General features: G+C 47.2%; 1 protein-coding gene across 1 annotated transcript in view; it reads right to left on the reverse strand.

Annotated features, from left to right (window-relative positions):
- STAT4 (signal transducer and activator of transcription 4) overlaps positions 1-16,990 on the reverse strand; it is a 77,462-nt gene that overhangs the window by 11,604 nt on the left and 48,868 nt on the right. Inside the window, exons 8-15 of the mRNA XM_070421718.1 lie at positions 16,501-16,652; positions 13,627-13,785; positions 12,840-12,932; positions 9,498-9,557; positions 9,180-9,197; positions 9,000-9,093; positions 6,866-6,910; positions 1,095-1,178 (exon numbers count right to left, since the gene is read on the reverse strand). Of these exons, the coding sequence (XP_070277819.1) occupies positions 1,095-1,178; positions 6,866-6,910; positions 9,000-9,093; positions 9,180-9,197; positions 9,498-9,557; positions 12,840-12,932; positions 13,627-13,785; positions 16,501-16,652 (705 nt within the window). The remainder of the gene's footprint in view (positions 1-1,094; positions 1,179-6,865; positions 6,911-8,999; positions 9,094-9,179; positions 9,198-9,497; positions 9,558-12,839; positions 12,933-13,626; positions 13,786-16,500; positions 16,653-16,990) is intronic.

Genomic DNA, 16,990 nt, shown 5'->3' on the forward strand with positions numbered 1-16,990 from the left:
ATGTTCAAATTATGATCTGACATCTATTGAACATCAGTACTAGACATGGGAGTTTTAACTATAGAAGATGGTGAAGTAAGCTCTACTGGAACACAAAGCATTATGGGAGATGGCGCTGCGTGGCCTGTTGGTGCAGAACTTAACTCAGTACTTTTGGTGCTGCAGCTTCCTATCTCATGGAAGAAACAGACTTTGACAGACTAGCCTGGGAGGCTGAGCAACTTTCATCAGTCCCTCCCCAGTAACAGAGGTTAGAAGGCCGTGGACAGTGAAATAACCATGGAGGAACTTCATAGCTCATGGAAACAAGTTTTGGGAAAAGAGATGAGTGAGGAATCCATGATCAATTTTATGAACATGTTTCCATTCAGTAAGACAAAACAGCAAAGGCGGAGCTCTAACATAATACATCCCACAAACAGGGTTGTATTCAGGGTGTGTGACAGACACTGCGCTTATTCGTTCATTTACTCAGCAAACGTTGAGCAAGTGCTGTGTGGAAGCACTGCGCTGGGCGCTGGGCGCGGAGGACCAACGAGACACGATGCCCGCCTTCAGGGAGCTCACGGTGACCATGTCCACTGTCCCCAGGGTTTCTTTATTCCTTCTTTGACTTAGATGGTGAATGTTAAAAGAGGACCAAAACAAGGTGCTCTTGGTGTTCCTATTATTTATCTTTACGTTAGAAAAGTCTTTCTGAGTGATTTGTATGTGGGAGTTAAATTTTTGAAAATACATCACGACGTGACATCATGGCTCAAGGACACTGGTTTCTCTTCAGGCGTTCCCCTGAGTATCCCCGACTCAGGAGATCCCAGGAAACAAAACACACACACAATCTTCCCAACCAATCATTCACCAGGCCTGTGTATGGAATTCCTAATACCCGTGAGATTTTTATCATTCAGATTCAACCAGAATAGTCTATGTTGACTGATTTGTAAGCATTTGACGTATTGATTTTCTAAATTAAAACAAAAATAAGGAATAGGGATGTACTGAGACCTAGAAAAGACTGAGGTTTTTATCTACAAATGCTGACCAGGTCCTGAAGACGTTAGTAGTAAATAGTAGATGTTTCTGGAAACCCTTACCTCCAGATCGATCGTCAGGCCGTAGAGGCAGATCTGTGCTTCAAAGGTGATGGAGTGAAGCTCCTCCGTCACCATGTGGCAGCCCTGGGGAGAGAGAAACGCGCCTTCACTCTCACAGACAAACGCAGACGTGCTCTCCGTGACAGGCCTGCTTCTACTAGTAAAAATCAACACATTCTCAGAGTGTAAGCCCCCAACATTCCCCAGGATGCAACAGCTCCCCTTGTGCTTTCACAGGTTATGTAGAGTATGTAGTACAGACTTTGGGTCATCTTCATTTCCACAAACAGAACAACGGCAAGTCTCCAAAACAATATACTTTCCAGCTTTTAAAATTCTAGCATGGTTTCGTCAGCTGAAATTCAGATAAATAGCTCTTTCCTTTTTAACTTTTGGAGATTAGTCCTTTGACTTACCAACGAAGAACAAAAGCCAGCCGTGTGTGTGTGTGTGTGTATGTGTGTGTGTGTGTGTATGTGTGTGTGTATGTGTGTGTGTGTACGTGTGTGTGTATGTGTATGTGTGTGTATGTGTGTGTGTGTATGTGTGTGTGTGTGTGTGTGTGTGTGTGTGTAGCTACAACAGAAGCAGCTCGGTGTCATAATACATTTGTTTAAAAAGAAAGCAGGATTTCCTTCTGGTGACTGTTCCAGCTGGAAATGTCAATAGCATAACAGCTGGGGTTTTGTTTACTTTCCGATAGAGTGAAACTCTAATCTAGATCTCCCAGTGAGAGCTGGGGGGTGAGGGTGGCAATAGGCTCCCTGCGCCCCTGAACCGGGGGTGGGAAGCGTTGGGCCCCTGAGGCTTGAGGGTGAAGAGGGCTGACCCGGCAGGGGCAGTTATGAGCCCCAGTGCATTCAGTGAGGCCCATGCCTCCCCAGCCCCGGGCAGGGCAGGAGGTCAACTTTCTGGAGCCCATGAATCACAGGAACTGACAGGGCTCTCTACAAGGTCACGCTGAAGGCAGAGGTGAGGTGCTGAAAGGGGAAGATGCGGTGAAAGTGTACAGGAAAGCCTGGTGGGCGTGGCTCAGTGGTTGGGCGTCCACCTATGAACCAGGTCACAGTTCGATTTCCGGTTGGGGCACATGCCCAGGTTGTGGGCTCGATCCCCAGTAGGGGGCATGCAGGAGGCAGCCGATCAATGATTCTCTGTCATCATTGATGTTTCTATCTCTCTCTCCCTTCCTCTCTGAAATCAGTAAAAAGATATATTTAAAAAAACCTGTATTGTTGAAAGTATTAGAGATGCCCCCCCCTTCCCCTTCTAGCCCGCCCGCCACCCCAGGCCTTCACCACCCTATTGTCTGTGTCCATGGGTTATACATCTGTGCACACAAGGTCTTTGGTTGATCTCTTCCCACCCGCCCTCCCTGGTCCCTGATGAACCTTTAAGCACTTTGCCACGTGCCAGGACCTGCAGCTTTGTCATCATCGAGAGCTCGTTGGCCTGACCCCAGGCTACGGAGCCAGAATCTCAACAAGACCCCCAGGTGGAATTTGTGAGAAAACCATTCTCGGTGTGGTGTATCCATGTTCGCCTCAAAAGGGATCTGAGAAATTGGGAGATGGTGTAGGAAGCTTAACCAATTTTAAAAAAATCACCCCTGTGGGAAAATGAAAACAGAAGTGGAGTTACTCGACTAGAAGCGTCCTGGTGGGGGAGGGGGGTTGTGGGTGCAGAGTCAGCTCGGGGGAGCGGGGGTCTAATACTGCGTTAATAACAAGGCAGAACCGATCTGATTACATTTCAAATATTAAAAATGGTTCTCATATGATGGCATGGCTAACAGTTACATGAGGAAGACTTTACTGACAGCAAATGTTAAACTTAGGGTTTGTTATGGAGCAGGAAGTACAGAATTAAAAACTCCGTCTCCCTGGGTTCCATCATTGATACCTTACGTTGCCTGCAGGTAGTTCGATTCACTAGGTGGGTTGCTTCTTACTGGGTTAGTGAAAAGTGATGTTAGTGAAAATTCTGCTTAAAAACCCCTTAGGCCACCCTAAAAATTACTCCCAGCACATTCAGCACACCAAACACATAGCCCACCCCCATGTTTAAACAAACAAACAAACAAACAAACAAACAGCTGTTTCTTCGGTTGAGCATGAGATAAAGTAGTTGGCTTGTGTTTAGGCACAAAATGGAACAAAACCTCACATATTTTACACAATAGAAAATCTCACTGCCCTATGCGACCCGCAACCTTCTGGCCATAACCAGTTGCCCCTCCCCTTCTCACTGAGGTGGATGGCAGCATGATGCAAGCCAGCGCAGAGCGGGCGAGAGGCCAGGGGCAAGCGCCCAGGAGACCACATACCGTCTGTCTAAATATTAACCATTCTAACTCGAGTTAACAAACTGTGGGAGTGTGGCCAGCCTCCTGCTTTGACATCTAAGCTGCCACATGACCTCAAAGGCCAGTTTTAATTTCTCCCAGTCTCCTGCGACCATGTGGCCTGGGGAGAGAATGGTCACCCTAGCCTATTGCCCACCCCAATCTCTTCTACCTCTGTGAGGGCCCCCAGGCCCGAGGCCTCCAGGCCCCTGTGCTTGTGCCTAGGGATGCTGGTGTTGCTGGTGACACCCATGCTGGGTAGAATAAGGCAGAAGAGGCCCTCGCAGGCCCTGGACACAGGTTGAGGTCTTCCGGGTGGGAATTCTGATCCTGGGCTCTGGGGGAGCAGGTTGCCTTGAACCCAAAGACCATTCCCTGTAGGGAGGCATGGCTGGAAGACAGCCAAAGGGAGCCTTTTTGAGTCTGAGGTCTCGTTCCTACCTGATTCTAGCCTCTAGTTTAAGTTCCATGATTAAATGTCAGTATGATGTGTTCATTCATCCTGGGTAATGTCCTCAGATCTCTGAGTTACAGCAGCCATCCAAGGTGTGAGAGCCCGGGCCTCCACAGACACTCAGGGCCGTCCATTCACTTCGGAAAACGAGGTCATGCTTTAGGATTACATCACTGGGCTGGGATGGATGGTGAGAGGTTTCCTCGGTGATTCAGACTAGTACCTGATATTTACTTAAAATCCCTAATGCAACTGTGAGGCACGTTTAGAACAAATCCATCAACGCAGCTGACTTACAGTGCACATGACTGGGGAAAAATGGCTCCAGCCAAAGGGAGTATCGTTAATTCTCAAAGCTTGCATGGCCCCCGCTCACCGTCTCCATTACTCCACCATGTAGTTCACACCAGGACCCTATTCTGTTTCATGCTCCCGGGATTCATTCCTTACAGATCAGGAAACTATCACAGGTAAGATGGACCATTCAGGTCTGTATTAAAGGCCATTCTAACCATCTGAGATGATTGTGGAGTTTAAAAGATCCACATTTGTGAGACTTCTATGATATTGAATATTATAAAGGGCTCCACCTGGGAACAACCACAAGCGAATGAAAGGCAGGTAGAGATGCCACCATATTCTTTTTGTTTCTGCTGCTCAGTGCCTAATAGCACACCCTGAGCTCCTGGGATATGTTCACAAATGGTTATGGCTTTTGACATGAAAGGAAACCTCTGCTAAGCCAATAGGACTGAGGTAAGGGTGATTTTCACCTAAATTTCTGGCCATAATCTATGATATTGTTGCACATGGAAAACGATATGGAATAGGCCATAATTACAATACTCCGCTGCCTTTTGGAGCCTACTTTTATATATTTTGTGACTCTTCAATTGTTCCCATAGCACAGAAAGCAATGTTCAAGTCTATGGCTTCTTTTCAATGTACATAGGAGTCATATTAAAATTCTGCCAACAGGGGGAGCTCAAAGAATAGTGTAAAATAGAATTATTCTGATCTGATAAACTTGAAAACAAAAGGGAAGAAATGAAAGGATTCTGATGTATACTGTACAATTTTGTTATTATTTAGAAAGTAAGAAGAAATACATTCAAATTAATATACTAGTAAGTAGACAGTGTTAGTAAGACTGGTTGATTTTTCTATAGTTTTTCATCTCTAGGGAAATCCAAGGTTTTGTTTTTACATCCATAAGGATGACAATGTATTGAATGTTTACATTATTCCCATTTGATTTAGTTGAGCTGCTAAGAGTTCAGAAGCATTGCGCTTCATCTATTCAGACTTAGTCAATATTACTCAGGGATGTCAGGCCGCATGAAGTGTCAATCACAACTCCCGCCCAAATTCCAGTTAGATGGGCTTTCATTTATCATGTGCTAATGTTTCAATCAGGAAATTCGGAAAACCTTTATGGCTTTCTATAAGGTAGGAAGAATAGCTCCCGCTTTTTTGGTTTACTGGAATATTCTTAAACTCAAAAGCTCTGTTCATGTGACATCTGGGTGTTCGAAGCTCTGCCCTACGCCAAGGATCTACCCAGGGAGAAGGCTTAGCTCATCTTTGGTGGGGCTGCGAGATTTGTCAAGTGATCTTTCCGACAAGATTAAGAGACTGAAGCATTCTGGGAAGAAAAAATGTGGAGCATGGAATCTGTCGTGAGGGATCTGTGTGGTTTTGTGGGTGGGTTAGATGGATTGTAGTTGAATGCAGGGTTTATAAAGTGCTTTTTTCTTCCAAATAATTCAAGAGATGTTGTATAGGAGCTGTGAGGTATAAAGCCAGGAGGTAGGAGCCACACACCAATTGCGCCAGAAACCAGCCTCATTGCCTTATATCTGCCTTGTGTGGATGGCTTTACATTTGCAGCATCTCTGAGCAGAGAGCGATGGACAGTACTACCCTGATCTCTGAGAGGGAAAATGCAGTATTTCTCCAACAGATCATTTGTCAAGGATCGCATCTGCAGTCATGGCCAGAATGGACTCAGACCCAGGTTTCCTAACCCTAAGTATGTAGGGCACAGGCAAATGCCCTGGTATCTGGGCCAACGAAATCGATGGTCTCCAAGACCACTGCCAGCCCAAGACCCGGCCACTCTAGCATTTACGGACTCAAATGTGAATATGTGGACTGCATCCATTTGTCCTTTTAATCAATTCATTCAGTGGAATGCAGACCTTAAATAGAAGAGCAAGGTAATTGATACCATGAAATAACTGTTTTTCACCTGTGGTTTTCACATAATTTGTCATGATGTTTGAGACTTAACTCTTATTTGTAGAGAATGAGTAATTTTAAGATACTTTATAACAAAGGAGGAGTGACTAAAGAAAGTATGGCACTCCTGTAAAATGAAATACAATACAATCACGTTAAACCATGTTCTTCAAGAGTGTCCAAGGTCATGGGAAGCTGTTCACCACATATTGCTATGTGGAAAAAAAAGCAGGTTATGAAGCAATGTGTCTATATGAAATACATACAAAAAGTCTAGAATGATGTGAACCAAAATGTTAATAGTCATTTTCTTAGGAGGGTATTATTATCTGTAATTTCCTCCTTGTTAAAAAAAAAATTTCTTATATTGTCTGCAATGATCAAGCTTTACATTTATAATCAGAGAAACAGGAATTTGACTTTCTATCTATAATAATAAAAGCATAATATGCCAATTAGACCGGACGTCCTTCCGGATGTCCTTCTGGATGAAGCTAGGGCTGCAAGGGAAGCCCAGGTCCGGGGTGCCTGCTGGCGGCCGGAGGGAAAGCCCGGGTTCTGGGTGCCAGAGGGAAGCCGGTGCCAGTAGCCGGGGGAAGGAAGACCTACTCTTGCACGAATTTTGTGCATCGGGCCTCTAGTAAAAATATAAGAGGCAGTTTAAGGGCTTTATAAAAATAAGATGTTACAGAATTATTTCCTAGAAAAACTCTAGAAGAAAACATTTCCTACCTCATTTCCTTTGCTTCCGGCAGTGGACTTCATCTCCTTTGGTTGCTTAGAAAAAGAAAACAGTGTTTACATGGAGACACGTTATCAGCTACATATCAAAATCACCTACTTTAGTGATTTTCTTGGTCACAATTTTGAAAGTAACCCAGATGTCTTCCAACTCATGGGACCCGACAGCTGCCCACATCACAGGAAGCAGCTCCCTGTTCGGCTGCCAGTTCGGAAACTTCCATCGAGCTCAGTGAGGAGGTGGGCAGACCACTAAGCCTGTGTGTTTCGGCCAACATTTTGGAAAGAGGCGATCATGCTGGATGTGCTTGAACGTATTCAGCACTCCTTTGTACCTCGAAGGGGTCATCCGAGCTAAGCCGTGAGGATTCCCAGGCCTGTGAAACCCCGCCTGGCACAGAGGACTGGGAAAGGAATGATGGGTCAGCTGTCCAGGAAGGACTAGGTACCGTTAGAGGACAGGTACACATGACACAAGAATGTCCATGCTATGGATCACTTACTGAAACAGAAAGCAAATGACATAGTGTGCAGTCTCATCTGGCTTTAAAAAGAATGAAAACAAAAATAAGGGTGTAAATGGTGTTACCTCAAGGTGGCGGGATTACAGGTGATGCTTTAATTTAAAAATTTTGCTTCTCCGATATTCTAAATCGACTTTTATATTGAAAGTGATTAAAGTTACTACGCAAAAATACATAATGAAAATGCTTTGCCACTAGAAGAGCAGTGTGGAAACTAAGGTTTGGGCTTTTACCGCTTTACAAATTTATTAGCAAACACTGTCCATTATTAAAAATTCCCTGAGGACCGAAGTCAATCCTAAGCAAAAAAAACAAGTGCGAGCTAGAAGGATGTATAACATGTGACTCCTCGTTGCATTTCATTTAACAGTCTCACGTGGTAGGAATTCAGCTAGAAGGAAATGCCCCCTTCAGTACTGAAGGGCGAACAAAAACAAAACTAAAGACAAAAGCCAGCATGAGTTTGTTTAGGCAGATACCGTTCCGTGAACATCAGTTTTGTATCTGTTAGAAACTAGGCCTTTTGAGGCTGATTCTGAGACGTCCCAACGTCCAGGGAAGATACTTCCTAAACTTTAACAAACCAGATGAGTAACACGTTTCTGGCGAGACCAGCCACAGGGTCCTCGGGAATCTAAAAACGATGCAAAGCACAAGAAAGAGAAGCGAGAAGAGGACTCTCGGTGGAGAGGAAGTGGTGAGCACCAGAAGCAGCAGGATGCGGCTGGTCAGGGCTTTCTAGACATGCCAAGGCGAACCGCAGCTGTCATGCCCGGAGCACCCTGTCCCCCAGCTCACCGGCCTCAAGCGGACGTGCCTGCAGCCAGACCTGCTGTTCCGTGATGGCATTTCTCGGGGGCATTTAAAAAACGAACCCAGGAATGGCTGTCCATTACAAGATGGATTACTCTTGTCATTATTACCAAAATCTAGGGCATCGGTGCTCAACCTGTGGGTCGTGACCCCTTTGGCGGTCGAACGACCCTTTCACAGGGGTCGCCTAAGACCATCCTGCATATCAGATATTTACATGACGATTCATAACAGTAGCAACATGACAGTTATGAAGTAGCCACGAAAATAATTTTATGGTTGGGTCACAACATGAGGAACTGTATTTATAAGGGCCAGAAAGTTGGGAACCACTGTTCTAGGGACCAATTACTAAATATACACTGAGTGGCCAGATTATTATGACCACCCCATCAGTACTTCATTGACACTTCCAAAAATACTGAATATTGAAAACTTCCTAAGCAAATACTCTCAAGGTTTTATTATTATTATTATTAATTATTTGCATAACTAATTCACTTCATCGTACTGATGGGGTGGTCATAATAATCTGGCCGCTCAGTGTATTTAGGTACTGCTTCCCTGGTGAGAACTCAGACCTGAGTTTAGCTTCGGTGTTCCTTCTACCATTTTTAATTCTTCAATGACGGCATGTTGTTATAGCTCAACACACCCTTTAATCTCACGTGAGAAACATGAAGACACAACATGCATGGGGTCCCCAGGCCTATTAGTAAAGATGTGCTTGATTTGAGAAGGAAGAGAAAGCTCGAGTAAGCTACTGCGTACAGGCACCAGGCACTCACCAAATGGCGAAACTCTACTGAGAGGCTCCCGTTGGAAGATTCTTCGATGGACATGGCTTTGACATGCGTCCCACACAGCACAAACCTGCGATTACTGGGGAAGAAACCTCAGCCGTTGACATGGTCTCAGGGAAAACAGATTTATGACAACAACAAAGAGTTCCAAAGTACAGGGCTTACCTTAGAGTGGAAACATTCCTGTAAACACAAGAAGATTTTTAAAAATAAGCTACGTAATAGACCTGGGAAAACTTTTTATAACACTCGAGAGGATAGTAGGCAAACCTTCATCCCCAGTGTTTAGAGCAAAATTTTACAAATAAGCCCTCACTGGCGTTCTGTTAAATGGTTGAACTTCAAAGTCCAATATTTGAAGTGCATTGGTAAGTAATGTTAGAGAAATAAATGTAAACATTTGAAATTATTCTATAAAATAAGAACAGTTCTTTTTTAAAGAGTCTTACATTTTCATGTTTCAAAATGAAATTAGGTACTTACTTGTCAATCGATGCTTTCACCTTTACCTGATAATTTAGTTCTGGCAGTTTTATTAGTAGTCTGGAAAGACACATAAATAAAGAATCAAAGGTAAAAATCACAAGTTCTACAAGCCTTTTGTACCTTTAGAGATTTAGATATATTTATGGCATATACATACAAATCAGATTACATTATCTCCCTATGTTAGTGTGTTTTAAACATGTTCAGTTCCTCTTTATTCTCCATGTTACTAATACTGACATCAGCCACTTAATATACTGACAAACATTTGGGAAGTGTTTCCATATTGCTGTAGCTGATGTGTGTTGGATAATACCTTGGCTAGGTCAGAAAAATAGCTATATATTTTGGTTCAAGCCAAAATTTGGGTTAAATGTATAAACATAAGAAAAATCAAAGTCTATTGATATGGCTTCATTTTATTCTTGTACTAGAGGCCTGGTGCATGACATTCATGCACTGGAGGGGTGGGGGGGGGCGGCGGTCCCTCAGCCTGGCCTGCGCCCTCTTGCAGTCCAAGCACTCAGCAAATGGCGTTGTCCGCCTGGAGGCTTAGGCCCGCTCCCAGCATGAGCCCAGCTTCTGGCTGAGCAGCACTCCCCCTGGGTGAGTGCACTGACCACCAGGGGGCAGCTCCTGCATTGCACGTCTGCCCCCTGGTGGTCAGTGCGCATCATAGCGACTGGTTATTCCACTGTTCGGTCGATTTGCATATTAGCCTTTTATTATATAGGATTTTAAGAACACATTTTGTAAGCTTACTAAAACTAAATGTTTTGATGATAACTGTTTTATGGTAAAAATATTGAGAATACTAGGCCTCTGGTAGAATATGGAAAATTCACACTTCAATGCATTTGTAATCTTTAAACATACTCTATTTAAGTAACAGCAAAAATGTCCATAATTTAAAAAGATATAATTTCAAATCAAGTGATTATAGGTCAGAATAACTTTCTTTAATTCCTTAATCTGCTGAGGGGCCCTTTTTTCTTTTGCTTTCCCCATCTCTTCCGAACTGTGCCCTCTCTCTGTAGGTTCAGTTCGATTTCTGAGATAATCACTCACTCACTCACTCAATTCATTTACTTATGCCCTCATCCCAAACTTCATTCATTCACTCAGCAGGTATTGAGCTCCTCATACATATTCATTACGTGCTCTAGGCACTGGGCTACTGGGGTAGTGAAGACTGGGAAAGGGAGAGGTGTGGACACTGCTATACATAAAAGGAAGAAGTCCACTCACATATATGGAATATAGAGAACGGTGGAGCAACTGATGGGCATGAGAGACATATAAACACAGATACTAAACAGCCCGAACAAAAGGCGGGTAGAATGTCGTGAAGGTCCCTTCAATGTCCTGCACCAGGCACAGGACTGAGCTCAGGGTTTGGACTATGGTAAGCGTGTAGTGCTGGTAGCAAGGGTTGGTATGCAATCAGGCAAGAGGGTTTCCCTCTCTGCCTTCCTCTCTGTCCCTCTGCAGGAAGGGAGCTGAGTCACGTGATGACTTGCAGGGAGTCCCCTGTTGCCTCTCCCTTTGGCATAGAAGGATGCAGTGCTGTGGTAGAGAGAGGTATAAGGGACAAACTTGAACACTAAGTAGAGGTTCATCTATTCAGACAGGGGCAACAGGGTCCAGAGAAGACAATGGGGACCCAGCGGTCAGGGAGAAGGGAAGGGCAGAACACTCACACCAGGGGCTCAAGGTCTTTGTCTCATGCAACCAGTTCAGACAGCGTGCCAGGTGGTGCCATTCAGGGACCTGTTCCACCCCCCTTTTTGCTCCAAAGAGTATCTTAGACTTCACATACCACCCATGGGGCGTCTCAGGGGAAAGTAGGATGCTCACTACCCCTCTAATTTTACCTCCGTTTAGTGTACTGTCTTCTGGGTTACAGACAGATGAGAGGATGAAGAAGCAACTATTTTTTGAAAATTATAGAATTTTTACAAGGAACTTGGCCTTGGCTTTAGTTCTTAAGTCTTCGTGCAAGATTCACACAAGGAAATGACCAAGAATTTCGAGGAGGGTTTTTGAAATGCACATTGAAGACAAAACGTCTTCCCTGTAAAAATGCAGAGGTGATGGATGTGAACTAAACTTACTCTGATGATCATTTTGCAATTCCTGAATGTCAAGTCGGTATGCCGCACACCTTAAACGTATACAGTACTCACACTAATTACGTCTCAACCAGAGGCCTGGTGCAGGGGATTCATGCACTGGTGAGGGGTGTGGCCTGCGGGGATCCACCCGCTGTGGGAGCGCTCATCTGGCTCAGCCGAGAGGCTGTGGACCCTGTCAGCTAAGCGGTGCTCCCCCTGTGGGAGTGCACTGACCACCAGGGGGCAGCTTCTGCATTGAGCATCTGCCCCCTGGTGGACAGTGAGCATCATAGCGACTGGTCGACTGGTCATTCTGGTTGTTCCGCCATTCAGTCGCTGGGCTTTTTTATATAGGATAGAACTGAAAGAATAAAATAAGAATGGAGTTCCAGTAGTGACATGTGATCAGGGACCCTACTATGGCATCCTGGTTCACCTTGGCAGCTTTACCTCTTGTATTAGCCTAGGATTTCAGCTTTCTGGAGGTGAATGGTGACTAGTGATTTTAAACTGTGGGGTCCTGGAGATTGAAGCATGATGCAAAATCTCTGAAAGCTTAAAGTCAAACTCATTAAGTGCCATTAGGGACAACGCTACATTTTGGTTGCTCCTGCTACTGGAAAGGATCAAATACATTGATAAAGCAACCGTAACACAGAAGTCATATCCATAAGTAAGTATACACTGAAAAACGTGGTGTTGAGTGTTTTCTTAGAAAAGCTCCTAGGCTGGTCACTGGGTAACACAGGGGAGACCGTGCCATGTATTTCCTGGAATGGACATTTGAAGCTTTCCCTAATCTTCCCCATCAATCCTCTTCATCCGCTCTCTTCCCACTCACAGGCTTAGGAAACAGACCTCGGAAGTCGCATTTCCTGGCTTCCTCCCTGCGAGCCTGCTCTCCTCTCCTCCGCTCTTCCCTCAGGGCCTTCCTCGGTGACCGCTGTGCCTTCTCCGTCTCTGGTCTTCGCTCCCAGCAAGCTTTCATGGAGCTCGATGCTGTGATTTCAGGCTGCCATGCTAATGCCCCTCATCGTCACACTTTCTACCAGCAGGGCCCTCACCTCCACATTCCTGCGGGCGCTGACCACAGCTGAGCGCCGGGCAAGCAGGAGGCGCTCAATGGAGAGCAGGTGGAGGAAGGCCCAGGGGGAGACACTGGCCTTGGTCACACAGTGACTGTGGCTCCGTGAACACGTGAGATGATGGAACGCACTGTGCCTACCTCAGCTTCACCGTGAACTGGATGAGCGTCTTCAGCACCATCGGCCTCTGGGGGTGGGTGGGCATGCATGGCTGCCGTTCAACCACAAACGAGCTAGATTCAAAGGAAGTCAAGTGTCACTTGAAAACACTGAACATATCGACAGGCTACAAACCACAGAGGAACAGGATGCTGTCCTCCCCTAAGGTCCACGTTTCCCACACATAGAAGACGCTCAAAGCCCCAGTGAAGCTCAACTCTCTCCAAAGACGCCTCACAGATAACTACCAGGAGAGGGAAAATGGCCTGGAGCCCATCCCTGCGTAACAACAGTAATGCATTCTTAATGGTTAGAACTGAGTGAAGAGGGAAAGCCCCCGTCTATTTTTATCCTACTAAACATGACAGAGAAAGTTAATTTCATGCCATTTTGAAGTAGATAGGATTTCTGGTACATACTAGTATTTTTTTATGAGCTTATAAACAAACACATGTTCTCCAGCCTTCATTTCTTAGATATGCACTTATGCAATGCTTGAAATCCCCTTTTCCTAATTGTTGACAAATGAACTGCAGGTGGGTGACGTGCTTGGTTCATGGAAAACGGACTCGGTTGGGGGGTGGGGGGAGTACTGATGAGCAGTGAAGAACAGAGATGTTTCCGGAACTCTCTGGAGCGTTACTCAGCTCACCCCAAGGCTCACTGTTTAGTTCCCTACCACCCCTTCACCTCAATGCCAAACCCCCGGAGGGTGTCCCTACCACTCCAAGGCCTGGAGCTGCGGAGACATTCAAGGAGAACACTCACTTCTTAAAAATGCTGCAGATCAGGAAGGTGACTCTCTCGAGCAGGTGTGGCCTCTGCAGGGGGATGGGGTCCCCTTCGTACGTCACCTTGGAAGACTGCTCCTCCAGCTTCTCCAGCTGCCTTTTGAGCAGGAACAGACTTTCTGCCAACAGCGTGAAGCTACGGAAGCAAAGGATAAGCACAGGGAGTGTCCCCACGTCATCTCTATTATTTTATCTATTCACTGTACTTAGCAAACAGTCACACATTGAACTAAATCAATCACATACTCCCCTGAGAGGTTAGTGACAGCTGCTTACATGTTTTTTTTTTCCTTAATCCATGTTTTCCTCTAAGATGCATGAGACAATGTTAAATGTTTTCAACATTTTCTAATGTGTACCTTCAGCTACAGACAAGAAATGCCTTGTAATGACCCTCTGTTTAATACAGACCGGTCTGTGGAATGTGTATGTTAAGAATTTGACACTCACCAAGGAGCAATGGAAGAGCATACTGAGAGCTTTAAAAATACATGATGTGAAGCATGTTGTGTGTAAGAATCCTGAAGAAGAAACACAATATAAAACAAGCATGTATGTTTGCTGTAAGTCCTAGGATTAGCCTGGGACTTATCGATGGAAATCCCTGGAGAAAGGTGCCTGCATGTTCTCACTAAGCCGTGACCCCAGCTCAGACGTGCAGAGGGGAGCGTGGGCCGGGGCCTAAGAGCGAGACTGGGATGATGGAGAGGGAAGGGGCCTCCGCTATCTACCCAGGAGGCTGCCTTCGACAAACTGGGCACATCTGTCCGCGTAGCCCTGGCCCGTCCCCTTAGCCCTGACCTGTCCCCTTAGCCCTGACCTGTCCCCTTAGCCCTGGCCCATCCCCTTAGCCCTGGCCCGTCCCCTTAGCCCTGACCTGTCCCCTTAGCCCTGGCCCATCCCCTTAGCCCTGGCCCGTCCCCTTAGCCCTGGCCCGTCCCCTTAGCCCTGACCCGTCCCTTAGCCCTGACCCGTCCCTTAGCCCTGACCCGTCCCCTTAGCCCTGACCTGTCCCCTTAGCCCTGACCCGTCCCTTAGCCCTGACCCATCCCCTTAGCCCTGACCCATCCCCTTAGCCCTGGCCCGTCCCCTTAGCCCTGACCCGTCCCCTTAGCCCTGACCCGTCCCCTTAGCCCTGACCCGTCCCCTTAGCCCTGGCCCGTCCCCTTAGCCCTGACCCGTCCCCTTAGCCCTGACCTGTCCCCTTAGCCCTGACCCGTCCCTTAGCCCTGACCCATCCCCTTAGCCCTGACCCATCCCCTTAGCCCTGGCCCGTCCCCTTAGCCCTGACCCGTCCCCTTAGCCCTGACCCGTCCCCTTAGCCCTGGCCCGTCCCCTTAGCCCTGACCCGTCCCCTTAGCCCTGACCCGTCCCCTTAGCCCTGACCTGTCCCCTTAGCCCTGACCCGTCCCTTAGCCCTGACCCATCCCCTTAGCCCTGACCCATCCCCTTAGCCCTGGCCCGTCCCCTTAGCCCTGGCCCATCCCCTTAGCCCTGACCCATCCCCTTAGCCCTGACCCGTCCTCTTAGCCCTGGCCTGTCCCCTTAGCCCTGACCCGTCCGCTAGCCCTGGCCCGTCCGCGTAGCCCTGGCCCGTCCCCTTAGCCCTGGCCCGTCCGCGTAGCCCTGGCCCGTCCCCTTAGCCCTGACCCGTCCCCTTAGCCCTGACCCGTCCCCTTAGCCCTGACCCGTCCGCTAGCCCTGGCCCATCCACGTAGCCCTGACTGCAGCTCTTCCCACATAACGTCCATGCCCCACGCGGCCTTGCAGGGAGCACGGCTGACCCCCCACTGGATGTGGAAGGAGCCCCATTTCACGGCTGCCTTTGCTGTTCACCTTGTTTTCCCAACAACCGAGGACAGGAAGGTCAGAGAACCGCTGTCTCTCCCCCGGGAAACGTGTGCATCTCTGCAGGAGCCCAGCTCCTGGCTTTCCGGGGATGTGCCTGGCGGGCAGCACTTCCCGTGCCAGTGTCCCGGTCCCCACGGATCGCACTGCATTGAGCTGTACCCTCTGAAGACAGTGTTAGATTCTGTTGACCATTTTCCTTCTTTTCAATTACATTTTCTAAGGTTTCTTTGATTCTTGCCCCGGTGAAGGGGCAAACCCACTTTTTCTGCTAACACGAAGCGCTGCCTCTGATTACGAGCCAGATGCTGCCCTGGTCCTGGGAGACTTTCCATGAAAATACAAAAACACATTGTTCTGGAAAACACAGCCTCAGGCTGAGCTTGGACGTCTTCAGGTCCACCTTCACAACGGAGGGATCTTCTCAAGCTCCTGAAGCTACGCTTCTGACGTCCCTACAGAAAGCATGTGGATTGCTGGCTTCAAAAATCCCTGAGTCTGTTTGTTTGTCTGCTTATCCTCACCCGAGGGTATTTTTCCATTGATTTTTAGAGAGAGGGGAAAAGACAGAGATACCGATGTGAGACAAACATCGATGGGCTGCCTCCTGCATGCGCCCTGACCAGGGCCTGGCCGGGGAGGAGCCTGCAACTGAGGTACGTGGCCTTGACCGGAATCAAACCTGGGACCCTTTGTCCGCAGGTGGATGTGCTATCCACTGAACCAAACTGGCTAGGGCTTGTAAGATTAAGTATATAAGAAAATTAAGCGATTCTTATGCATTTTACAAATTTCTATGATGCTCTTTCTCCACAAAGGAATACAAGTGAAGAACATGTATATCACGATGTCTGTTGGTTTTCAACTGAGGAGCAGCCCCTGCTAGTCCGCCATCCACCCCGGGGAGCTGGCACTCTGACCCAAGCGGCTTTTTCCGGCTGAGCGACGCTGAACTTGGGTACATCCTGTGGTTTTCTCTAGAAACGGAAGTCAAGTGTCTCACCAGTTCTGAAGCTGGTCCAGCCCGCTGTGGAGGGGACCCCCGATGCAGGCGACCTGCTGCCGCCGCTTCCAGTCCTGCAGCTCCTCCGCCAGCATGCTGCTCATCAGCAGGTCCGTCTCGCTGACTATTTGGGTCAGCTTGCCCAGCGCTTCCTGGAAAGAGAGAACACTGCTGAGATGCTCATGAGACACAACTAAGTAACTCTAACTCCACCTATAGAACGATGTGTCTGACCTATACCGCCTTCTATTCGCCATTCCACTGCCTTTGCCAACCAGGAAGGTCTTACAGTCAAATAATGTCATGAAGAGAAAAGCCCAGTCCCGGGGAACATTCTCTTAATAAATACGCTGAGACTATCATAGAATGTGTGAGTCCTGTGACAATCCTATATAATAAAAGCCTAATATGCAAATTGTCCCTCGACCGGGAGTTCAACCACTCGCTATGATGTGCACTGACCACCAGGGGCAGCGCAGAACATGGCGGG

This window comes from Myotis yumanensis, unplaced genomic scaffold (assembly GCF_028538775.1).
Source record: "Myotis yumanensis isolate MYYU_CA2020_CCGP unplaced genomic scaffold, mMyoYum1.0.hap1 SCAF_8, whole genome shotgun sequence".
Taxonomy (NCBI): Eukaryota; Metazoa; Chordata; class Mammalia; order Chiroptera; family Vespertilionidae; genus Myotis; species Myotis yumanensis.